Below are 26,298 nucleotides of genomic sequence, written 5' to 3' on the forward strand. Positions count from 1 at the left end.
ACCCCGGGGCTGTCAATGCACAGGGGCTGCTCCAGGCATGTGCACTGTGGGTGCAGATTGCCTCAACCGAGCTGAGGAGGAGCAGGGAGAAAGCCAGGGAAGGGATCGGGGGAAGGGCAGGACAGGGCCCAAGCAGCAAGCAAAGCAGATGGTTTTCCCAGCAACATTTCAAAAGTGGGGCGGGAGGGATGTCTGGGAGGACAGAACGGAGAAGGCTGCAGTTGTCGAGGCGAGGGGAGATTGGAGCTTGGCCAGGGGCATTGGCACTGGGGGGCGGGAGGGATGGACACTGGAGATGTTACAGAGAAAAAACCTTCCAGATTTGACAACAGCACCAGAGTGAGGGAAGGAGAAATCAGAGTCAGGAGCTGCCCCAGGGCCATGGGTGGGATATAGCGCTTACCCAGCAGAGAGACAGCAAGCAGACCCCCATGTCGGGGAAAGGAGCATGGGCATGAGAGCTCCCTGCAGCACAGCAGGGCTGCAAAGAGACTGACATTTAGTGCCTGTTGCCCTTCACCTGACCCGGGTCAGGGATCTCCAAGCTCCATACCTCTGTGTGGCAGGGGACAGTGGCCACTGAAACGCTCCCCCGCACCACAAAAACTTTGACAGGCAAAGAGAGGAGGACTAAGGTGTGCTGCAGACCCCTTCCCTCTCGCAGGGCACAGCATCAGCCCACAGCGTGCTAGCTCAGCTAGGATAACTCCTGTGAGTGTCACTGGTGGGAGAACAACGTACCCTCTCCTAGTCCAGGGCAATGGCCGAGAGAATCCTGTGTCTGTCTGCATGTTATAATTTATCTCCAGCCCATGCAGAGCAGTTAGCTCTCCTTGCCATCATCACCGCCAGGAGGGGGAACCCCTCCCCTTTGGCAGTCGTTTTCTCTGCCAGGACTTAATTTTCTGGCGCCGCTGAGTCCACTCAAGATGACGCTGGACTCCGCTGTTGCAAGCAGCTTCTCTGAGCAGCAGCTCTGAAAAGAATAATTTTTCCTGCCCCTCTCTTAATTTGCTGCAGGGCTGGCATTGTGTAGCAGGGAGTTTGAGAAATCTTCCCTCTTGTCAAATGTAAAACCCAAGAGCGAACCACTGGATTGAGTGGAGCCAGCGAGCCATTTCTGTGTTTTCTAGCTCTTTCTAGAAACTTCCCTGCTGTCACTTCTGTTCTGGGCTGTGCGGAGGATCTGAGGAATGCTTAGAAAAGCCTTTGCTGATACAGGCAATGGGAAACTGAATAGAATACGTAGGGTTAATAATACATGATACTAATAAATAATTATGAATAATTAATTCGTACGTTGAGGCTCAGTTGGGCCTTTAGGCACAGCTGTGGGTAAGGGGGGTGTACAGACTGTACCGTCCCAGGAGTAGCCCCGTGGCCATGTTGGGACTCAGAGCGACCCCTCTGAGGCACAAATTCCCTCCCTTGCTCCAAGGGTTAGTATTTTGCTCCTGGCCCGCATCAGCAATGACAATGCTCCCTGTACCAGCTGAGCTGTTCTGATTGGCTCTCGGGGTGGGGGGGCTGCAAAGCTAAGTTACCACCCGCTCCATGCCCACCTGCTCTGGGTGCAAAGAAAGCACAACACTATTTGCTCCTGCCTGCCCAGACTGAATGCTGGGGCAGGGGTGTAAGAGGATTCTCACTCCCCCTTGCGTTCCTGTAGGGGTGTTCAGGTCAAGTCACAATCCAGCCCTTAGTACCTTCCATTTCTTTAGCATCCCAAAGTATCACCAACACTGTGCAATCAACAAACTGAAATAGACATTAGACGCAGTATGGTGTTCAGCCAGGCACTGAAATGAGCTGAGTGACTGGCGATTCGGGAGCTGGGACACAGAACAGCTAGGGCAGGAGCCAGAATCTGAGGCAGAGTTTGGAAAGCACTTTGGGATTGTTGGCAATGCAAGTTGCTATAGAAATGCAAAGTATTAGGATTATTCTCTTTGTTAGTTGCCATCTTCAGCATCCCTCCCTTCCTTCGATGGCTCTAGACCATAATTCCTCCAGCCTGTTCTCCACAGGAACGGGAATTGTGCCCACAAACGAGCCCCTTTTCTTCTCTTTCTGCATCATTCAAGCATTGATCCTGATGTCTGTTGATGTGTTGGTTACTGGTAAGTATTTGACAAGTGGTTTATGCAAATATATGTCAGCCTGTGGTTACCAGGGGCCATTCATGATTATTATTGATGTTGCAGTTTTGCCCAGTCCGGAGAGGGGTCCCATTGTGCTGGGAGCTGTATAGGCAAATACTAAAAGGCAGTCTCTGACCCAAGGAGCTTGTGCAATCTATGGCCCTGGCCCTGCAATCAGATCCATGTTGGAGGATCATAGCACCCATGTGGAGTCCCACTGAAGTCAGTGAACAGATACCAGAGTCTACACACATGGATCAGATCACAGAATCAGGACCTTAACAGGGTGTGATTGATTAACTTAGTGATGGGGTATTGCAGCTGCTTCCTGACTGGGTAACACTCTGAACAGGAGAATAATGGATGGTGACTAGCGAATGGTGACTAACCTGGAAAAATGCCCTGCCCCATGAATATTGGGACAAATATTAATTTGTGCTAAAAGCTATATAACTCCTGTGATTGTGGCGGTTCAATGACAAGACAGAACACAGCTTTAAGCAAGCAAGCGGCTGGTCTGCTAACGGGCTTCTGCCTGTCAGCTTTCCACCTTCCCCTTTATTCTTTCTCTCCTGCCGCGCATTACATTCTCCAACAGATAAAAGGAATACACTGGCTTTGTTTAACATTCTTATTTACCAGTTTCTATCTACCGCATTCCTTGCTCTCGGGCCTTGAGCCCAGTCCTGGGAGGCTTCCCACGGTTCATGTCATCTGGGTGAGATTCCAAGGTTGATGCCCTTGAAAGGAGCACAGGTCCAGCACAACACTCCGGGTGTGCCCTGAATGTTGCCAAGCACATGAACCTTGTATGAATCCTACATGTGATTCTCAGACATTTTCACAACTCAACTGGTGTTCTTCGAAATGCCTGTGAACCCGCCAGCTCCAGGAGCCAGTCAGTGAGAGACTTTCTGTTGACCTCCATGGAAATGGGATCATGTCCTAGATGATGCAATCAGCCATCTCATAAGAGAGATGGCATAATCTAATGGAAAGGGCACTCAGCTAGGTGCCAAGAGATGTGGTGCTATTCCTGGCTTTGCTATTGGCCTGTTATGTGACCACAGGCAAGTCACTTCATCTGTCTGTGCCTCTGTCTCCCCTCACACCCTTTGTTTACTTTCCTAGATTAAAAGGCCAGAAGGGACCATTGTGATCTAGTCTGACTTCCTGTTACAACACAGGCACTAAGACTTTCCTGAATTAATTCCTGGTGAAGCTAGAGCGTATCTTTTAGATATGCCTTGTTTCTTTAAGCCATAAGCAACTTGGGGCAGGGACTGTTTCTTACTGTGTGTTTGTACAGCACCTAGCACTGTGGGGCCCTGATCTTGGCTGAGGACTATAGATGCTACTGAAATACAAATACAAAATACCGGGCTTATCTTTTTCACATATAGCTCCTCCAGATCCTTGAGTCATGCTGCTCCCTCTTAGCAGACCCGACCCGAGGTCCTCCTGTACTGGAATTATATGCAGGTGTTTCTCTTTTCCCCTCCTTTGCATTTCTCATTGAATTTCCTAGCTTACATCTTGTGCATCCTGACAGGCAGGAGGTGAAACATGCATAATTATCTGGTGGCTTACAGGACGGTTGTTAGATGTTATTGTAACATCAGCCGCAGTTTGCAGCTCCCAGTAACGAAAGCGAAAGCGCCCAATCAAATCAATTAGTCACAAGTCTCCTTCCCCATAACTTGCATCTTGTGTACGTAGAACAGTCAGAAGAGGACCCAGGCGCTTCTGGTAACGTCTTCAGATGGAGCCGAGACAGAAACAAACTGGGCCATGCAGAAGAGCGTACAAGCGAAGAGTGGGCCTGATTCTCCTTCTCACTGAAGCTCCTTTACGTTGCTCAGGAGACTTCGTGGAGATAAGAATCAGGCCCATTGTGTGTGTGACAGCTTGGGGGGGTGGGGAGAAGAGCGATTCATTCTGAAAAACCCAGTTTCCTTGTTAATGAGGCGGGTTGTGAGTGCATGTTGGTAAATCACAAGTAATATTTTTAAAGCCTAGCTCTCATGCTGTGCACCTTCCAGCCAACCTCTGAAAGAATTGCTGGATGTGCGTAGCATGCCGTTCTCTTCCTCTTCCAGACTCACTCACTACATTCCATGCAGCGCCCATGAATCCTTGATATCCTGTGCTAGCAGGAAAGGATTCACACCAGCACTGACTTCATTTGCTTTCCTTCCCGGCATGGCTGGTGAGTTTTATGGGTCTCATCCTCAAGGGAAGAGTGGTACAATGGGACAGCCAAGTGCTACAGGGAATGGGGACCATAGAGTTAAGACTGCTATTTCCACAATGGAAAAAAAAAGAAACGGATGGTTGGAAATGTAGCTTTTAACCTAAAAAAGTTTGGAGTTGTCTGGAGCATAGAATCATAGAATATCAGAGTTGAAAGGGACCTCAGGAGGTTATAGAGTCCAACCCCCTATTTTTGCCCTAGATCTCTAAATGGCCCCCTCAAGGATTGAACTAAAAACCCTGGGTTTAGCAGGCTCAAAGCACTGAGCTATCCCTCCCCCCATGTAGGTGAGATTTCCAAAAGTGCCTAAATGACTCAAGAGGGGTGGCTGGCCCTTTAAGGGAAGGAGGGCCCAGCCTCGCCTGTGACTGCTCAGTACCTCCCAGTGGGGACTGATCAGGTGATTATAAAATCCTGCAAGTAGCCCGGATGGGGAGAGAGCTTCCAGGACAGGGAAACTCTGGCAGGAAGGGGATCAAAGGGGAAGAGGTTAGGGAGGAAGAGGCGATATAGATATAGAAAGCAGGTTGGCTCCAAGGGAAGGCCCTTGAGCAGGGTGACTCTCAGACAAGTGCAGAGTAGAATGGGAACCTGTAGGGAGTATGCTGGCCCCTGCAGAAGACCCCGGGTCGGGCGGAAGGATTGCATTTCAGTGCTTTGCGCCACAGAGCAGATCAATATTTAAGTGGTTAACTGCAGTGAGGTCAAAAGGTTTCGAGAAAGTGAGCAGTGTCTCTGACTCAGTTCCAGGGAAGTGTCCCAGTGAGTCAGAGGGTGGAGTATATCTCAATGCTGCCACTAGCTGGGGTAGCCAGAACATCTGCGTATTCTTCTTTGAAAGGATCTCCATTGTCTGTCTGACTTCCAGATGTTTTGGTTACTTGCCCTGGAAGTGCATAGGGCTACAGAGCTTGCTCCCAGCATGATTGGAGTTTGGGGTATAATAGAAGGGGCAATTATATGCTAACCATAAAAGAGCAGCACAAAGAAATCCACCTGTGTGACTCACTGTGCAGGGCTGCATTTCACCCTAAGGCTCAGCTCTTCAGCAGGTGTAAATCAGCATAGTCCATTGACACCCATGAGAGTCCGGCCCTAAACTGCCTCCATTCGCAGAGCTGTCCACTTGCCAGTGCTGAATTGTGATAGCTGTATTATTCAGAGATAATCTTATCACTCAATAGCACATTGTGATAACCTGTGAGGCTCCTTCAGGGATATCGCTGCTCCCTTTCCTGGCCAGATACAACTGTTTTCATTGTGTAGGCCACATGTCAACAGAGCCACAGTGACATATTTCCAAAATGAAGAGGGTATACATCAAAATGAAAGCCCTGCAGGCTAGGATAATTGCAAAAGCTGTTTCCTATAATTAGAGAGGCCTCTCTGTTTCTGTGACTGAGGTAGCTAGGTAGATTTATTGACAGCTCCCACCCAAGCAATGCAGATAAACAGTCTTGCCATTGTAAATAATAAAAAGGACTTATTCCTTCCATCTTTGCAGTTTCATTCCGTAAAAGAGGGAGTGCCTGAATTAGCGGGAATCATTGAGCTGTTAAATTGCACTTCTTCATGAAATATGCTTATTTTGTACCGAATGATAGCTCACTAACTGTGATCTTGGCAGTTGCAAAAACCTCTGCCTATAAAAGTGATACGAGTCTTATTATATAATTGTTGTGTTGTTTATATAGTGATTGCATGGGGGGTACATCTTCTATACAAAGAGCAGTCTTCATGTTCATCAAACACCATTCAGCATCTGAGCACAGGTTCTCTTCTCTCCTACACAGCAGCCTTTGCTAAGTGGGCATATGCCAGTGGAAATGGAAGCATGCCAATGAGGCGACTATTTCTGGGATCAAAGACTTAGAGAAATCAGGTGTGTTAGAGGCACCTGGCGTGGGAGCCCCTTGTTAAAAATTGTGCTGCCAAAATGAAAGGAGGGTTGGGTTTTCCCTAATTCTTGCGGTGTTTACCCCACTCCCAGAATGCTGCTAAATTATCCATCTCTGCCAGACACAGGCTTATCCCTGCAGCTCAGAAAAACATGGCCAAAGAGCAATTTATTGGCCTTTGCAATGCTCCAGTTTGCACCAAGAATCGGCCTTCTCATAACACTCTCCTGGGGAAGTGATTCCCCTACAGTAGCTGCAGCCCTCCTTTCAAAGGACACAAGATGAACTGGAGACTGGGTTATCCACGTACTTGGTAGGCCTCTCATTATTCAGGTGAGTAATCCCAGCTCAAGCCTTACATTGGCTCAATATTTTCCAGAACAAAGTCTAACTGCTTCCAGCAGGTGGCGCCGAATATGAGTTTTTGTAGCACCTTAGAGACTAACCAATTTATTTGAGCATGAGCTTTCGTGAGCTACAGCTCACTACCTCCGATGAAGTGAGCTGTAGCTCACGAAAGCTCATGCTCAAATAAATTGGTTAGTCTCTAAGGTGCCACAAGTACTCCTTTTCTTTTTGCGAATACAGACTAACACGGCTGTTACTCTGGAATATGAGTTTATTTGTCCAGGGACCATTCTTCCATCATTGGCTCTAGCTTTGAGAGAACAGTTTTTTTGTTAAACCAGGGAAACGAATGAATCAATTACTCCCTCACTCTGTCTCTTTGCTAGTGTGTGGGAGACAGGATTTGTCACAGGCTAAGAAGGAGTTAAAACACTGGTGGTGCATCACTGATGGGAATATATTGTGCAACTGGAGATGCTTTTGTTATGTGGATTGCTTTAAAAATAAGCAGGATACCAGGCATTTAAAAAAATCCCTCAAGTTCGTAATGAGCTTTTTAGCAGCAATCATAGAGCTGGGATCAAAAGACCACACAGTGAGGACATTTACGCTGGCAAACTCCAGTTCAAATGGATTGTGACTAGTTTTGCAGAAAACACCAGATGTGCCATTTAAGTTAACCCGGCATGTCTTTTATCCATTGGTTAGGGTCACTGTGATGTGCTGCACTCACTCTTCTCTAGTGCAGTGGTTCTGAAACTTTTCAGACTACTGTACCCATTTCAGGAGTCTGATTTGTCTTGCGTGTCCCCAAGTCTCACCTCACTTAAAAATATTTGCTTACAAAATCAGACACAAAAATACAAATGTGTCACAGCCCACTATTACTGAAAAATTGCTGACTTTCTCAGTTTTACTATATAATTATAAAATACATCAATGGGAATATAAATATTGTGCTTACATTTCAGTGTATAGTCTATAGAGCAGTATAAACAAGTCATTGTATGACATTTTAGTTTGTACTGACTTTGCTAGTGCTTTTTAGGTAGCCTGTTGTAAAACTAGGCAAATATCTAGATGAGTTGATGGACTCCCTGGAAGACCTCTGCGTACCCCCAGGGGTATGCGTACCCCCGATTGAGAACCACTGCTCTAGTGATCACCCCATGGCCTACACAATGAGGACAGCTGTGAGGATGTTTCTGAATTTCATACCTTCCTAAAGGTCTTGAACCAAAGAGAATTGGGGTGGTGAGGTGGGAAAATGCAGATGAAGTTTTTCAAACACAGACAAACATTAAAAAACAGGAAATGAATCTTTGGGGTGGATTCCCCTCTCACTCGCAGCAGTTTTCCATCTGTGTACCTCCGTTGACGTCAGTGGAATCACTTCTGATTTACACTGGTGTGAGAAGAGATTCCAGCAGCTAGATGGTAATATTATACCCCATGGTGCCCTCTGGTAAGATGCCCATTTCAATCTCTCTGGACCTGTTGAAATCTGTTGCATTCCTTATTAAGCCAATGGGATAGAAACCCCCTTGCTCACATCTGCAGTTCAGTGACCATGCTCCCCCAGGAACTGCCCCTTCATGTTGGCAAATGCCAAGATGAAACTGACATGCTTCTCCTGGACTCTGAGGAGAGGAGTATTTGCTCCTTCAGCTCTGGCAGGAGAGGATGGGGGCAAAGCCATTTAACAAGTTCAGGGGCTTTGCCTGGAAATAAACTCAAAATCTCCAGCTCATTTTATGTCGGAGATTGAAGCTGAGATTTTAAAAGTCATGCAGGGGATTTGCATGCCCAATTCCTATTCATATTTGTGGGACCTGAACATCCAGATTCCTTAGGTGGCTTTAAAAATCTCAGCCTACAACCTACGAACAATGGGCCAGAGTCTCAGCTGGTGCAAATCAGTGCAGCTCCAGTGATTTTCTTAGAGCTGTGGACACCAGCTGCGGATGCAGCCCCAGCTATTTTCCACCTAAGGCAAATTTGTAGATCACAGGTGACATTCACACTACAAGACCTGTGTCCCTCTTAAGTCCCACTTAAGTTGTAATGGGACTTCAATGAGGCATAAGCCTCATACTAGCCCTTTTTACAGGGGCGAGTTTCACCCAGTCTGACTAACTGGAGTGTATCCTGGAGAGCTCTGTAGGGGCCAGAGAAGGGATGCAGAGACATCACTGCAGCCCCAGGACGTCATTATGGCTCTTTGCCATCATGGCCACTGGATGCATCTAGTCCTGGATCCCCCAACCCTGCCCCTCCCAATCCTCCTCCCAAATGCTCCTGCATGCTGGGGCAGAGGCCTTCCTGTGTGTGGTCTCTCTGCACACCCTCATGGGCACATCAGTGCTGCTTTAATCAGGGTTTCGGCAGAGGGAAGGGAATTGGCTTTATCCATCCCTGAGGGGGAAGCTTTTTGTTGGACTGTGTCCCACCTTGACGGCACGCAGAGCCCTTTCTCCACCTCCCCTCCTGCACGCCCACTTGCTGCTGAGAACAGAGGCCAGCAGTAGCAATGAAATTAAATATGATATAGAGTATTGGTCTGGCTTGCAGAAGGGTCCACCAGGATCAATTTGATTCTGGCCCTTTCAGCGTGGGGAGCAATAACTTGGAAGCAAAGCGTGGGTTAATTTGAAAATAGGTCAATGGGATGTGAAGATAACCTGTGGTAATCGGAATTCTGAGGGCCTCTGGCAGAGGACTGAATCCCTCGGCTGATTAAATTACCTATAAGTGGAAAATAGCAGGACAAGAACCTGCTGTAGATTTATTCTGGAGTATGCACAGCTGTTAGAGGCAGATGTCTAAGAGCGGCTAGAAAGGAACAGCTCTATAGGTGAACATGATTCTTTTAACTGGCTTAATTAAAGGGGAAACAACCTCAGTGTTTGTCTGCATTATCCTTTATTTAATCAACAAAACCAGAGCTGAACTTGGCCATCGCTAATTTGCTAATCTCTGAAGTTGGGGCAAAACAAATGTGCTTGCCAGAGAAATCATAACCACATCATCCTCAGAGCTTGGTGGCTGCCAACGGGGTTTACAAGGAGCTCAATCAAAAGCAGATTCTGTCAGGCAATTGTTTATTTGTGAGATTCAGTTTCTCAGACGTGGTTCTGAGTGTGGGGATCAACAGGTTGTCACAAAACCAATCTCTCGGCTAAGCTGTCTGAGAAAAAGGCATTTGTGTTCATCAATTTTATTTGCATAATTTCAAGCGCCGTCAGTAGTACACGGCATGAGGAAAAATTACGGAGATTTCACTCCAACCATGAGTGAAATTGGGTTTAGTAGAAAATTAGTTGACTTAACTGGCAAATGATGAAAGCTTGAATAGAGAATGTTTAAATAAGGAGGGATAAAAAAAAATAATAACTTGAAGGTGCAGACCAAAGTTGCTTGATTGGAATGTTAAACTCACTGGTTGTAACCCATTTAGCAGGGATGGAGAGGGCAGAGGATGGGTAGGGGTGGGTAAACCACTGGACTGTGATTCAGGAGACCTGCGGCCTATTTCTGGCTCTGTCATTAGCCTTCTGGGTGATCTTGGGTCAGTCATTTTCTCTCTCTGTGCCTCAGTTTTCCCCTCTGTAAAACAGAGATAATGTTACTGGCCTTCTTTGTAAAGCCCTTTGGGATCTACTCATGAAAAATGCAAAGTCAGAGAGAGGGATTATTTATTATTATATACCCCATGACCTGTTTTAGAGTCATTGATAAGTCAGAACTACAGGCTTTGTAATGCACATGGATCAATGTGCTAACTAGCAAAGCCCAAAGGGAGGGTGCCGATAAGGGTCTACTACAGACTGCCGAATCAAACTTGAAAAGAGGATGTTACTCCTTATGCACCTGTTTATAATGTGTGTGCGTTCGGGGGGGGGGGAGGGTATTAAATTACAGATGATAATTTTCTAACATTGTACCCAACACAGGATAACACCGTTTGGGATCTCATGATGGATAAAGATGAATTAATCACTGGGCTGGAAGTTGGTGGTTGCCTGGGGACCAGTGATCATTGGCTTCATTGCATTCAATATGACCTGCTGATGTTAATTTTTAATAAATCTTGGAATAACGAGTAAATTCCATAGGAGTGCTAGTGGGGTGCCAATATTCAAAAGGAGCAAGCGGTATGACCTGAGTGACTAGAGGCCAGTTAGTCTGTCATCAATCCCAGGCATGCTAATGGAAAAACTGATACAGGATTCAATTAAGAAAGGGAAGGAATATATTTAATGCAATTAAACATAGTTTTATAGAAAATAGGTCTTGTCAAACCTTTTATTCTTTGATGAGAGTACAAATTGATGAGATTACAAGTTTAGATGGTAAAGGTAGATGCATAGACTTTTATATTCTCTAATATTAAATTCTTACACTTTTATAAGTGTTTGATTTAGCACTGCACAACATTCTGATTAGAAAATTAGCACTATACAGTATCAATAAAGCACCCATTAAATGGGCTAAGAACTGGCCAATGGACAAACCTCAAAAGGTAGCCACCATCCCTGGGGAATCATCATTGAAGGGGCATGTCTCTAGCGGGGTTCCGTGGGGTCCAACCCTATTCAACAGTTTCACCAATAAGCTGGAAGTAAATGTAAAATTAGTGCTCATAAAACTTGTGGATAAACACACACATTGGCGAAGTCTTAAATAATGATGAGGAGTGGGAGTCATCCAGAGCAAGCTGCAGCACTTAGTAAGCTGGGCCCATTCAAACAAAATGTGTTTTAAATACAGCCAAATGCAAGTTTAAACATTTAGGAACAAGGAATGCTGGCCATGCCTATGGACTGGGGGACTGTATTCTGGAAAGCAGTGACTCTGGCAGGATTTAGGAACTACGGTGGAGAAAAGAAAAGGAGTACTTGTGGCACCTTAGAGACTAACCAATTTATTAGAGCATAAGCTTTCGTGAGCTACAGCTCACTTCCTCAGATGCATATCGTGGTATGCATCTGAGGAAGTGAGCTGTAGCTCACGAAAGCTTATGCTCTAATAAATTGGTTAGTCTCTAAGGTGCCACAAGTACTCCTTTTCTTTTTGCGAATACAGACTAACACGGCTGTTACTCTGAAACCTACGGTGGAGAAGTAACTCATCCTGAGCTCCCAGTGTGATGCTGGTGCAAAAAGGGCGAAGGTGATTCTTGGATGTATAAACCGGGGAGTAATGAGTAGGAGCAGGGAAGTAAGTTTACCTGTGTGTATGGGATTGGCGAGACCAACATTGGAATATTGTGCCCAGTTGTGGGGGTCCACATTTTAAAAAGGAGGTTGAAAAATTGGAGAGGGTGCAGAAAAGAGCCACAAAACTGATCACAAGCTGAAGGGAATTTAAGAATCTCAATCTGTTTAGTTTATCAGAAAGAAGTTTGAGAGACAGTTTAATAACAGTGTAAGTACCTCCATGGGAAGAAAATCCTGGGTACTAGAAGGCTCTGTACTCTAGCAGAGAAAGGCAGAACAACGGAGGCAGAAGCCAGACAAAATCAGGTTAGAAATAAGGCACCAATGTTTACCAAGGAGGGTGATTAACCACTGGAATAAATGACCAAGGGAAGTGATGTTCAAATCAAGACTGGAAGAGATGCTTTAGCCAAATACAAATTATGCTTTAGTCCAAGCCAAGTTATTGGGCTCAATGCCAGGGTAATTGGGTGGAATTTAATGTCCTGTGAAATACAGGAGGTCAGATGAGATGATCTAATGGTCCCTTCTGGCTTTAAAGTCCATGGATTTATGAACTGAGCTATCTCCTAAACTTTGGGGATATCCGCTCCAGTGAGAAACAAATGGGCACAGACGTCTAATGAAAAGCTTTTATCTTAAGCAGAATAACTGGACCAGACCCTCAGCTGATGTAAATCAGCATAGCTCCACTGAAGTCAGTGGAGCTATGCTGATTTACGCTAGCTGAGGATCTGGCCCACTGTGTGTCATGCAAAGACGTGCTTATCAAGGAGGCAGCTAATGATTCAGCAGCAGTTGGAGCCATGGTGTCTGGACATCGTCTTGAGGACAGTATTTAAGAACAGAGCCTTGTGCAGAGGATGTCGTACTTGTCAAGCAGTCGTGGAGGCTGGTTAGTGCCTGATCTTCCTTCACCCAATCTCATGTGTATTGTGATGAGAGCTTTATTGTGGTGTCATGTCCAACGGGAAATCAGCTGCACTGAGGAAAATATCCCACCTTTTTACCAGATCGATGTGCTTAAAAATTCACTCCTGAGCAGAGGGCCACTGTGAGGACTAGAGCTGGGCAGTTATTTTTAGACAAACAGTTAATTAAAATCCATTTTAGGGGGGGGCACCAAAACAATTCATGAGCTCAAGCTGAATTTGGCAAATAGTTTCAGCTGCACTCACCCCCCCCCCAATGAAACCAACAGTTTGCAAATGTCAAAACAACATGTGGAGAAACGTCAAAATGATCCGTTTCAAATGGACGCTTCTAATGGAAGTGGCATTTCGAATGGGTTTGAATGTTTAACCCAAACAAAGTCTTTGGGGCTGGGGGTTGGGCGGTTCTTTTCGTCAACAAAAATATGAACAAATTCAGTTTCAGTTAGAAACTAAATGATGGTTGGGTTTTGGGAGGGGGAGGAAGGGGTTGGGGTTTGCATTTTGTGGGGGGGGGTTGATTTTTTGATCAACTTTAATGAGGACTAAACAGCAGTTAAATCCCACTCAAGCCCTGGAAGCCAGGCTAGATGATCTAATAATCTCTTCTAGTTGTAAAGACCTATGAATCTATTTTGAGGACTTAAGTGGTGCATAGCGTTTGTCTTGGCTCTCTGCACCAGGGTGCGTTTCACCGTAGGTGAGAGAAAAGGGCCTGATTTTGCCTTCACGCACACCAATGTCAATCAGAAATATCTCCACCAAAGTCAGTGCATAAGATAAAGGTCAGGGCAGAACCAAGCCCCCAAAGAGGAAGGTACTGTCTTTTAGAAGAGCAACCACTGAACAACATGACAGCTAAAAATTGGTATAGAGCTAGAGTTGCAATGTACTCATGTGGGGGACCAAGTGGTGACTTCAGTGTGACAGCGTCTGCCAGGATGTGCTCACCTGTTTGACTAAGTGTAGCACAATATGCCCCGGAACGTGTATTTTTCTTTTCAAATATTGATTTGGAAATGTGACTCTTCCTCTGTTACCAGAGAGCTGCATGATTTTGTGTTATTTACACTTAATTATCAATTGTGCTTTATGTCATCCTCAGTGGATGCAGCGCCCGTATATTGTAGGTCATGGAGCTGTCTGTTGAAGCCAGCGCTGAATTATAGCTGCAATTCTGGAAACAGGGAGATTAAATGTTATCTGGCTGCTCTTTGATACCGATAATCTTTATGTCTTTCCTCCATGATAGCTCTGATTATTTCCATTTGTCACAGGCCAATCGGTTTTTTAATGTAGAATGATAGAGATGTAGAGCAGTTGCAATATAATAATTCTTTGCACTTCTATAGCAGTAATGCTCATTCTAATAATCATACTTAGCATTTACTGTGCTGTTCATCTGAGGATCTTCCTTTAAATTCAGCTCAGCTCTAGAGAACACTTTTCATCCAAGGATCTCAAAGAACTTTATGGACTTTAATTTCTCCTCACCACACCCTTCAGAGCAATAGTTCATATTATACCCTTTTTTAAGTTAGGGGTAATGGAGACACAAGAGGTTAAAAGACTGAAGAAGCCAGTGACAGAGTTGAGAATGGAAGCCAGGAGTCCTAACTTTCAGTCTCCTGTGGTAGGGCCAGATTGTACTGCCCTGGTGTTAAACAGTGTTTTATTCCATAAGTAGTTCCCTTATCTCCAGCGGGATGTTGGCTGGGGCAAGTTTCTAGCATTGCAGTGGAGGGAAGGGCCCCATTGTACCAGGCACATGGGAGACAGTCCCTGCAGCAAATTGCATACAGTTTAATTAGACAAGACAGAGAGAGGTGAAGTGACTTACCCCAAATCATCCATCAGGTCAGTGGCAGAGCTAAGAGTAGAACCCAGGTCTCTTAAGCCCTAGTCCAGGGGGCTAGTCTCCGAACAACATAAGTGAGAGCAGTCTGTTACCCAGTAGACAATGCCTCCTTTTCAGTGTTATTGGAATGTAACTAATCTGAACAATCATTTAAGTTCCCATCACACAGGTTAGATAAGTGGAGAGATCAAGTGTGCACACATATCTGAAACATCTGACATCCCTTATAGATTAGCCCCAAGCTTTTCATTTATCTTAGTGCCTTTGAATGGAGTAGCAGGATTTGGGGGTTGGCTCTCCCTCACCAGTTTAATTTTGAGCCTATGTACCATAGGCGCCAACTTCTTCTGGCACCGGTGGGTGCTCGACCCACCCTGCCCCCAGCCCCGCCCCCATTCCAACCCCTTCCCCAAAGTCCCTGCCCTGAGTCTGCCCCCTCCCTTCCCCTATTGGACTCCTTCCCCAAATCCCCGCCCCGGCTCCGCCTCTTCCCCACCTCCTCCCTGAGTGCACCACGTTCCTGCTCTTCCCCACTGCCTCCTAGCGCTTGCTACAGCTGTTTGGTGGTGGCAAGCGCTGGGAGGGAGGGAGGAGCAGAGACGCGGCGCACTCAGGGGAGGAGGCAGAGGAGGAGGTGAGGCCGGGCGGGGCGGGGAGCTTGGCTGCCGGTGGGTGCAGAGCACCCACTAATTTTTCCCCATGGGTGCTCCAGCCCCGGAGCACCCACGGAGTCGGCGCCTATAATTATAGACTGTGATGCTAGATTGGCAGGTATGTACCAGAGTGTTGGGAAAGCTCTTGCAGGCCAATATAATGCTCCAAATTTGGTGTCTGAGCCTCTCCTTCTTGCTTTATTTATGAATCTTTTTGGGATGGCTCTCAGAGACGAGAGTCTTTCTATTCCTGTCATCTCCCCGATCAGCCACTTAGTGGAAAATTGCCCATAGAAGTGAACCTAAATTACAAGTGATAAAACTAGAGCCTATTCTATCCGCAGATGACCCTTTCTGTTCTACAGCGAGCTAACGCTTATATTCTTTGTGACAAGAGCAATAAAGCCATTGCAAGCATTTATGTGCAGCTAAGTCACCTTAAATTGAAAATCCTTGTTTTTGCTGGCTTTGGAGTGGTCCTTCATTAATTCATTCTACATTTCAGGTCTACACTTAAAAGTTAGCTTGACATAGCTGCAGTGCTCAGGGGTGTGACAAATTCACACCTGTGAACAGCATAACTATGCCAACCTAACCTCTGGTGTAGACGTTGCTAGGTCAATGGAAGAATGTTTCCGTTGACCCAGATACCACCATCTGGGGAGGTGGATTAGCTATAGCAATCGAAAAAACCCTTCCTTCGCTGTTTACACTATGGCACTACACTAGCATGGATATGGTAGACACGGCCTAAGTGTTGCACAGTCAGAGCCAATGCTCCAGGATGACACCTGACCAACTTACTTCTTTGATTGGTTTATATAAGCAAGCCAGATCATGTTTGGGATTCTTGCACCAAGATCCTTCTCCCTACAGGGGCCAGGCACAAACCCTGGGGTAGCAGAGGCACCAGTGCCCCCAGCATACAAGCCATACCAAAAGAAGAGGAGAGGAGGGAGAAGAGATGGCCTATAGTCCAGCGCCCCTCCATGTTGGCCTACAAAGGTCACCCTCCCGTATGGCTGTTCAGAACTGGTCAGAAAATTTTTGTCATGAGTTCTCCGTCAGAATATGCTGGTTTGACAAAACAGAATATTTTTAAAAAATCATTAATGATTTAGATGAAATTTTGTTTAGAAAAAAAAATGGTTGTTTTTTTTTAAGAGTGAAATGTCCTAATTTGTCATTTTTGGAACAAAAAGTTTTGATTTTTCAGTTTGAAACGACTTTTCCTTTATGTGATTCTATAGTTTTTAAAAATTAAAAAGGTACAAAATTTAAACAAAATGTTTTGATTGACCCAAAAGAAACAAACAAAAAAAATGGGAATTTCATTTCAAGAAAAGATTCAGAATGTTGGCTTTTTGTCCCAGTTTGGGATGAATTTTTCATCCCCCCTCCCATCTCAATTTTGCACCAGACGGACCAGCTCTAGTTACTGAATGGCAGGGTCATATTGCACCAATGTAAGGCCTTCTTAAGCCCCCAAACTAGAGTTAAAGTGGGACTGAAATTGGGCTTAGGCCTCTGGAGAGGGGGCAGTTTCGCCCCCTGTGATGATTTCAGTAACACACATCAGACTTCTCTTTGCTTTCCCTTTCTCTGCCCCAGGAACGAGATTTGTAGGATGTATAAGCAGGCACTAACTTATTCCCCTACCCACACCCCCAATGCTTACCAGACTCCCTGCCCTACTTCTCTGGACATCTGAAACAGTGTCATTGTCGCACAGTAAATGCAAATCCAAGGCTTCTGCTTCCCAGAAGACATCCTAAGAGGCAGCTCTGCCCATGCAACAACCTGGGGAGATGGACTTGTAGGAATCATGGGGGAGAGGCCAGGCGAGGCCCCAGTGACAACATATTTTTAAAGCGGAGTTCAAGACTTCCAGGAAGGAGCCAGTTGATGGTGCCTTTAAATCCCATGGCAGGGAAATGGGGCTAGGGCTGGTGAAAGGGCTTATACTGTGTGGCTGATCAACCCTTCCTGATTCTCTTCAGTAATTTAGGGGTGCCTCCGGGACGGGGCAATTGTCCCTTGACTGTCCCTTTGCCCTTTGACCTCATTTACACTGATTACCATGGCCTCCAGCAAATGAAGCAACACATGGGGCTCTCCTTTAAGAAATACAGGTAAGAAAAAAATCACTCTCTTCCTCTTTGCTTCTACTTTTAAATAGCGAGTGACACCAGCGCTAATGAAAATGAGGGGCAAATAGTTCTGGCTAGAGGGAGGCATGCTGTGGTCTGGGATTTTGCAAACTTTATCACACAGTTTTGCCAATGCACCTCACCCTGCACTGTTCCAGCCCTCCCCGTCCCATGCTGCTCCAGTCCAGTCCAACTCTGCCAGTGCCAGTCCTGATTTGCAGCACCCCATGCTATTCTAGTCCTAATCTCTTCCGGTCCTTCAACCTAATGAGGCTGTCCTGTGCCTAAATTGGTGGTAGTTTTACACAGGGCATAGACACAGACTAGGATGAAACACCTTTTAAGATAAATCTGACCCCATCCGGGATTTGAACCCAAGTTCCCAGATGGGGAATGTTAGCAGCACTGAGCAATTGTCTCACTTAGCTCCCTTCTCTCTCTCTCTCTCCCTCCCTCCCTCTTTGCTCTGTCTGTTGTTTATCGCAGCAAGACCAGCCAAAACTCCCCTGACCTTGCAGCCCTTCCCTTCCCCTACCAATGAGCCCCTCATAAATCTCCAGCACATAAGGAGGAGGAGTTTAGCCTTTTGTTTCCAGCCTTGTTTATGTGCATGGCTCTGACAGCTGGTAAATTGCCCAGAGACCTTCCCAGCGGCTGTCAGAATATGCCTGGGAAGGAGGGAGCTCAACCTCACCTGCTACCGTCTTGAGATCAGAACTCATTTTAAGGCTCTGCAATGGGGAAGCAAACACCCTTGGGGAGGAGTGTGTGTGTGTAAATAGTATATTTGCACGCTGCAGGTGGAATCTGCCACCATCACAACAGGACCGAGAAATCTCTTTGTATTTGCAAGAATAACCCCCCTGCCCCCAGCCTGTTTCCTCCCTTCCTCTTTGCCATTGAGAGAGACAAATGTCACCATCCCCGTGGTACATCAGCAGCCTGCAAAGTATGTGATTTAATTTAACACTGATAGTTCTGCTATTTATTACATTTTCACCCATTCCTTCCACTATCCTACACAATTTTATTAGAGGGGAAGATGACAGGCGGTGTTATTGTTTTCATTATAAATGCATTTGCTTTGTGCACGCCACTTGCTTTTTCTCCTCTCTCTTTCCACAATCTCTTTTCTTCCTCCCTCTTGCCAGGGTAATGCCTACCTCCGCATTCCCGGAATATTCAGAAAAGCATTACAATGTCTCCTGGAGATAGATAACGTTTTCCCAAACATTGGGTGGGTGAAAAGCCTGCGCAACAGGGAGCAGTGAATCTCTTCCTTTCCAGAGGTGACATTTAGGATACTTCCCCCTGCCCCCTTCTGCTGAATATTGGACCAGTGCTTTGCTTCCAGTTTCCCCTTTTGACCTAAGGCTGATGCCCAATGCCAGTTCTCTGTGGCCTAACGGTAATGTTATGCGTTGTTAATGGCAAGACCTGGGTTCGAAACCCAGATTTGCTGAGACAAAGGAACTGCCAGGCCAGGACAGACTGAGCATCAATCTAATCTGCTATCCTTTGCAGACAATACCTAATGCCAGAGGTTCCTAAGCATGTTGTGTTTAGAGCAATAGTTACTGAGTTATACACCTAGGAAATACAATAGCGGACCAGACCCAGAGTCATCTAGTCTGGTATCCAGTCTCTGACAATGGCCAACACCAGATACTGCAGGAGGTGTAAAACCCTCTGGATAGACAGTTGTTCAATAATATCCCTATGGTGACATTTCTTCCTGCCTCAGGCTATTAATGGTTAGTTTATGTCCTGAAGCATGTTTCTACTCATTATACATTTTTGTCAAATATTCTTATTATTCATATAAATACTGAATCTTTTTAAAAAATGTTCTTAATCTCTTTGCCGCATTACTATCTGGTGGCAATGAGTTCCACAGGCTATCTCTGGAGTAAATTTGAAGAACAAACAGCTGCTTTAGTGAATAAGCCTAATCCAACTCCTTGAGTAAGAGGGATAATGCCCATTTGTTGTTTTTCACAGCACTCTGTCCACATGGCAATATACTCAGACAGCAAAGGCACTCATTCAAGATGGAAACATTACATCATCAGGCCACATTCTCATTGGCCTATCAGTGATCCTGCCATCCAGATATTTCCAAGTAGTCACTGGCTACTGTGACTTCCCAAAAGGTGACTGAGCACTAGAGAGAATAAGCTGCACGCTCTGAAGGGGTGCAGTTCCAGGGGTGCTTCTGCTGCCTGCCAGGTGAGGTGCAATGCCTCCTGGTGCCTGTCCCTAGCTCAGGGGTATTGCTAAATGCCACAACAGAGCATAGGGGGGTATTGCCAATCAAAGTCTATTGGCAGAAGTGTATGGGACCAGGACTGGAGTAGCAGAGGTTGCTGATCATCATTGGCCTGTATTGGTGAAGCTGCTTAGGCAAAACTTATTTGGTGATCATCTGCATCACGCCCAGCTGTAGCCATTGTAATTAATCCACTGGCACTTGCAGTAACAGTCCCTACATCTGTCTCAGCTGTCAGCATTGGCAGTGTTGTCATCTTTTCCCAGGCCTCCAGCTTTTAGGCGGTAAGGCAGTACATACTCTTTCCATTTCAGCAAAGCCTTTGGTCCTTGGTATTCAAACACACAGCACTACTCCAGGGCAGCACTGGCTTGGCCTCTCTATCATCCCATGGGGCATGCATTTGAGCACATAATGCTACTTGCTGCAAGGATGCTCAAACCAGTAATTGGGCACTGATGTGAGGGACTGTCCCTGCACAGGCTGGATTCTAGGACTCCCAGATCTCTCTCAAAGCAGTCATTCCACTAAATGAGCATCTGCTGAAGCCCTCAGCAGCACTAACTCTCTCCTTGGCCTGCTGATGCTAGAGGGCGAACCTATAGCTTGTGGCTTGATGCTCTTTATTTGCAGAATGGGAGCAGAATATAACCCTTGCCCTTTGCTTTCTTGCCTGGGCAGGTGTCGCGTTCGTGTCATTGATACCTTTGGGACAGAGCCAGCCTACAACCTTGAGGAGTATGCCACTCTGCATGGCTACCGGACAAACTGGGGGTACTGGAACCTGAATCCCAAGCAGTTCATGACTATGTTTCGTAAGTGATCCCTTGTTTGGTAATTGTTTCTACTGGGGTTTTATTTTATTGGTTTTGTATTTGCAGACTGGGTGATAGAGCTGAGCAAATAATCGATTTGGTGGTTCAGAGGTCAAACCGGGGAAAATGTGCTTTGTTTCAAATCGAAGCTGATTGTTTTTCACCAAAACGAAAACAAAGAAAAAAATGTGTGCCAGTCGGATTAAATGCCTTGAATTTCAATTCCAAACATTTTCAAAATGAAACATTTTGACATTTTCAGAATTTTTGTTTTCAGGGGGGTTTGGGGCCAAAAGTATTAGACAACTGCAACCCGAATTTGCATAGTGTTCCGGTGCCACCAAAACTGTATTCTTTGGTAATTTTACTATTTGCCTATTTTTTTTTTGTCCTGGCTCTATTTCTTGGTTACCATTGCAGGCCAAGGCCAATGCATGAAAGGTACAAATAAGTTCTCAGATGTATCTGAATTACTCTGCCAGTCCACTGCCCATGTCACTGCCGCCCCAAAGCTACCGCAGTGGAAGGAAAACAGACCTTGATTTGCTCTGAGCCCACAAACTCAGATTTGCTCCTGTTCCTTCTACCTGTTTCCACAAGCTGGAGGCTGACATGTGTCCAGTTCACTTGAAAAGAGTGCATTTTCACACACAATGAGCACCATATACCTGCTGGGATGGGCCTTCCGTTTCCATTTGTAAGCAGCTATTCAGGAGCAGTCAATACCGGGGTTTGCATCTCAGTCCCCTGGCCTATGGCTTCCTCCCACCCCCTGTGCCAGCAGGGGCTGGGAAATGTTGTGCAAGCAGGGGAGATGAGCATCTCACATGGCCCACCAACGTGCCCTCTGGCCAGCTGAGCTGTACATTGATAAGATCTTAAGGGAGTCCCATCTAGTCCTTCTCATCTAAAGCTAAGGAGGCTGCAATATCAAGTGCCCTTGAGGCTGGTAGGATTAAAGTAGGGGGAGATGTTTGAGAGACCTCTGAGCCCTACAGGAGATATACAGGACTCCTAACGTGGGATGTAGCTAGAAAATAACACCCCCTTCCCACTATACCAAGCCTGGGACACAAAAGAGATGCTAGGCTTATTACCATGTTGCTCCATAGCCCAAAGCTGTTTTCCCAAGCGTACTGGATGGGATGCATGCTGCTTCCATCTGACCCTAACCTTGACAATGTGCTCCAAGGAAACTCCTGCTTAATGGGCTCTGTTACTTTAATGAGCTTTAATACTTTACTGTCCCACTCCCACTGTTTTGCTAATTATGTTCTCAATCTGCCCCAGCAATTCTCCTCCCCCCGTAGGTTTTTGGGAGTGAAGGACTTTGCTCGGCCATGGCCATTTTTCAGTCCTGGGGATTCTGCAGGGAGCTTTCTGAGCAAACCAATCATTCGTCCTGCAGCAGCGGGGGATTTTATGGCTAGAAAACAAAAGCAAGGGGAGAGAATGCTGGAAAGAAGGAATTTGCTATTATGGCAAACAGAGCAGCAGGCTGAAGCAGCTTCTGTACCTGAGCCATGTTTGAGTGACCCATGCTAATGTGAAAGGGGAGTTGTATCAGCCCAGCGGCAGGGACATGGACTCCTTTCTCTGCCCAGTAATTTGTACCTAGCTCTTTTCCAGTGCTTTTCATCTATAGATCTTAAAAGTGTTTGACAAAGGAGGTCAGTGGCATTATCCCCCATTTAATAAATGAGGAAACTGAGTCACAAGAAAGGAGTTGCCCAAGGTCACCCAGCAGCAGAATTGGGACTAGAACTAACATCTCCTGAATCCCAGTCCAGTGCTCAGTCCACTAGGCTGCACACCTGGAGGCTTCTACTGAGATCAGGACCCTGTTGTGCTAGGCACTGTACACACACATAGTGTGGACAATTCTTACCCCGAAGGCCTCACGCTTTTATTAAACAAAGGGAGGATTATTATCCCCATTTTACAGAGGGGGAACTGAGGCACCGAGATATGAAGTATCAGAGGGGTAGCCGTGTTAGTCTGGATCTGTAAAAGCGGCAAAGAGTCCTGCGGCAGACTATATAGACTTATAGACTAACAGACGTTTTGGAGCATAAGCTTTTGTGGGTGAATACCCACTTCGTCGGATGCATGTAGAGGAAATTTCCAGAGGCAGGTATAAATATGCAAGCAAGAATCAGGCTAGGGATAACTAGGTTAGTTCAGTCAGGGAGCATGAGGCCCTCTTCTAGCAGTTGAGGTGTGAACACCAAGGGAGGAGAAACTGCTTTTGCAGTTGGCGAGCCAGTCACAGTCTTTGTTTAATCCTGAGCTGACAGTGTCAAATTTACAAATGAACTGAAGCTCAGCAGTTTCTCTTTGAAGTCTGGTCCTTAAGTTTTTTTACTGCAGGATGTCTACCTTGAACTCTGCTATTGTGTGTCCAGCGAAGCAACTCACCCCAGGAACCAGCGGCAGAGCCAGAAGTGGAACCCAAATCTCTAGAGCCCTAGGCTAGGGCTTTAACCACAAGAACATCCTGCCCTCATACTAGGTGGGCTTCAGACCTCACTCTTGAAGGGAGGTGCAAACAGGCCCCATGCTCAGCCCCATACTGAGCCCACCATGCCAGCAAGGCCCATCATGCCACAGGTGGGATTTACTAGGGTTATTCCAGGGGAAAGGAAGATTTGAAATCAGCTGCCCAGTTGTGCCCCTTGCATGCAGGAGAGCTCAGCCTTGATCCAAGTAGGCGAAGAGAGTGAAAAAAAAGGCCTTTGGAGACAAGGAGCAAAGAGAGTTGGGCAGGGAGGTGAAACGCAAGGGGCATATTTTTCAAACACAGAATTTATTTTCAGAGGGAGAGTCACCTCTCTGGAGAAGGCCAGGTGGGATTTTAGAGAAGGGCCTGAGGCTGGTGCTTCAGATTTATCCAATAATCTGCCAAGTGGAAAGGAGTCCTACTTGTCGGCCGTAAGCCTGGTGACCGATCACACACTTTGTGACTCAAATATCTTTTCCCCCTGGCTAGATATAATCTATCTGGCAGCCTAAGAAGCAACTTATATTTTAAAGAGACCTGCAGGCGGATCACAGCTCATATACTTTAATAGCTCCTATTTGGTTTTTTCCCCCTTTCTTCTTTTTTTCAATGCAAGGAACCTTTCTGACTCTCTTTTCTTGATTCAGAATGCATGAGTGCCACAGAATAATCCAAGCCTCATGGCCTGCACCTTCGACTGGTTCCAAACACCTCCAAATATTTCCTTGCACTAATCAGTCCTGACCCATATTCTCCTGTGGAGCACATCTGAAGGCAGCTCCTCCACCCCCGCTCCCTGTCTCTCCACAGAGAGGGAAGCACTGAGGGCTTAGTGCACAGTTAAGGTGCTCAGCTGGGAAGTGGGGATTGGGGACACAGACGCAGCTGGACTGTTACCAGATAGGAAGGTAAAGGAGGCAAAGGGGAATCCTGGATCTAGCCTAGGATTTACCTGTGACAGTCATGGAGAAACAGTATAAATTTCAGCCCAGTGATCCCCAGTGCCCCTGTGACACCAGGGCTCAACTCAATAGTTAAACTCCCAGCTACGTGGGTAGGACCCGGAAATGTTTTCATCTCATTGGTGGACTCTGGTAACCATCCCATTCTTCAGTATAAATGACCTCAATGGGGAAAGGCTGCATGTTGCTGAGGCTTTGGGAGGACAGATAATGGAAGACCCCTTCAGTGCACTGGCAAGAGCCAAACCCGTGTATCTTTTCCCCTTGGTTTCTGTAGCTCACACTCCCGACAACTCCTTCATGGGCTTTGTGTCCGAGGAGCTCAACGAGACTGAGCGGCAGTTCATTAAGTCTAACAAAGCAAGCAACATGGCAGTGGTGTACGGGAAGGAAGCCAGCATCTGGAAGGTGGGTGCCTGTACTGACATGATCAGTCCACTGTAACAAACAGCCAAAGGATAATCCCTGGAGTCAATGGAAGTTTTGCCACTGGCTTCGAAGGGATCAGAATCTGGGCTAATGTGCACAGACTCCTAGAAATCAGTGAAAAGACCTAATTGGCCATTTAATTAATCCCTCCCACTGGCTCATGTAGGATTATTTCCTGGATTATATTCCCTAGTGATTTGTCCAGTCCACTTTCAAGTGTCCCAGCAATGGAGCTTCCACCACTTCCCTTGGGAGAGCACCCTATGTCTGAAACTTCCTGTGTGGGCAGCTTATCCCCTGGCCACCTACACTGAGGGGTTTCTTGCACCTTCTTTTGAGACAGCTGACACTTTTTAGGCACTAGATGGACCCACTGGTCTGTTCCAGTATAACACTATGGAAGTGAGTGAGCCAAATCGAAACAGAATGGGCATCCCAGGCATTTTACGAAGCAACTCAGGTTCCAACCACCGGACCAGTTAAGGTCTGGACACTCGCTGTTTAGGAGCTGAGCTGACAGCATCTAGTGGTGGCATATCTTTCTTGTCAGTATTTGTATTGTAGTCACATGCAGAGGCCCCAGGCAGGGCACAGAGTCAGAGCCAGTCCCAGCCCCAAAGAGCTTGCAATCTAAATGGACAAGACAGACGGAGGAGAAAAGAGAGAGGGGAAGTTACTTGTGCAAGGTCACGTAACAGGTCGGGCTCAGGCAGGAATAGAATTAAGGTTTCCTAAGTACTAGTCCAGGGCACTAGCCACTCAACAATACTGCCTCTTGTCATCAGCTGGAAGCAACTTTTAGTCACCACAGACATGGGTCAGATTTGAGTCTGTGGCCTGTAGGTGCAAAACTCTTTTCCACTACTCCGTCCCTGAGACAGACAACTGACTTCCTGTTCCAACACCACTTCACTGCTAGGGAGACAAATAGCACCGCTATAACCCCACTCATTAGGCACACCCTCTTAAAAGAAAACAGCACTACCCTCTCTTGTGTGGCTAGCAGTGTCACTGGTTATTGGGGGCGGCCTGAGCTCCACCTTCTTTTATCTGGAGCATGCTCAATGCTTTTGCTTCCATTATCCATGAGCAGGAGCTAATTATCACCCTCTCTTGATTTTTTTCTTCCATGCACCTCCCTGGGATGTTCCAGTTGCAGGTACTGTATTGCGCTAATCTATTCCTTTATTTAACGGTGCATTTCAGACTAAATATAAATTATCAATAGAAACTGTATGTCTGCGATTGAGCTTTCATCGTCTGTAGGTTAAATGCGGATTGCTAACAGTGGGTGTTTATGGCCTGATACTGTGCTGGGTTCTCTTCTTCCCCATTCCCACCCTTTCTATTACCAGTCCCTCTGAATCTGTTCTCGCAGCCTGCTCTGAATGCTGCAGTCTGTGTTCCATAGAGCAGCATATCTCTGCAACAAACCCTCCTTTCAAAACACACAATTGCAGCCCAGGTATAGAAATCCCTGCAACAATTACATGTATTTATAAGTTACCCAGCACACGCTTTCTGTCACACAGTCTTACAGTAAGAAGACCTTTTGCTGATGGCTAGGCTTCCACCCCACCCCCCCGCTCCCTTTTCCCCCTTTGTAAATAACAGCTTTTTGACTTAATTTCTTTTTTTTTTGGCACAGAAATATTCATGGCTACTAACACCCTCCCTCGCAATGAGTGATTCCAACACTTGCCTCGCTCTGTGGGCTACATTGATTTCTCATTGTCTCTCTCCTCCTTGCTTCTTACGGATTTTTAAATAAATGTTATTAAAACTCTTTCGCTGTCGGGAACCAGCTGCCGTAAAAGGTCCATGGAATAGCACCTGCTTCCCAGGAAGTAGGGGCCTGGATCTAAACTCT

The 26,298-nt window shown here is 46.2% G+C and overlaps 1 protein-coding gene across 1 annotated transcript in view; it reads left to right on the plus strand.

Annotated features, from left to right (window-relative positions):
- The window catches only part of MGAT5B (alpha-1,6-mannosylglycoprotein 6-beta-N-acetylglucosaminyltransferase B), a 170,188-nt gene that overhangs the window by 106,619 nt on the left and 37,271 nt on the right, over positions 1 to 26,298 (plus strand). The window contains exons 9-11 of the mRNA XM_084646624.1: positions 17,304 to 17,435; positions 20,404 to 20,537; positions 24,277 to 24,407. Of these exons, the coding sequence (XP_084502750.1) occupies positions 17,304 to 17,435; positions 20,404 to 20,537; positions 24,277 to 24,407 (397 nt within the window). The remainder of the gene's footprint in view (positions 1 to 17,303; positions 17,436 to 20,403; positions 20,538 to 24,276; positions 24,408 to 26,298) is intronic.

Source organism: Lepidochelys olivacea, assembly GCF_965140295.1.
Source record: "Lepidochelys olivacea isolate rLepOli2 genome assembly, chromosome: 14".
NCBI lineage: Eukaryota > Metazoa > Chordata > Testudines > Cheloniidae > Lepidochelys > Lepidochelys olivacea.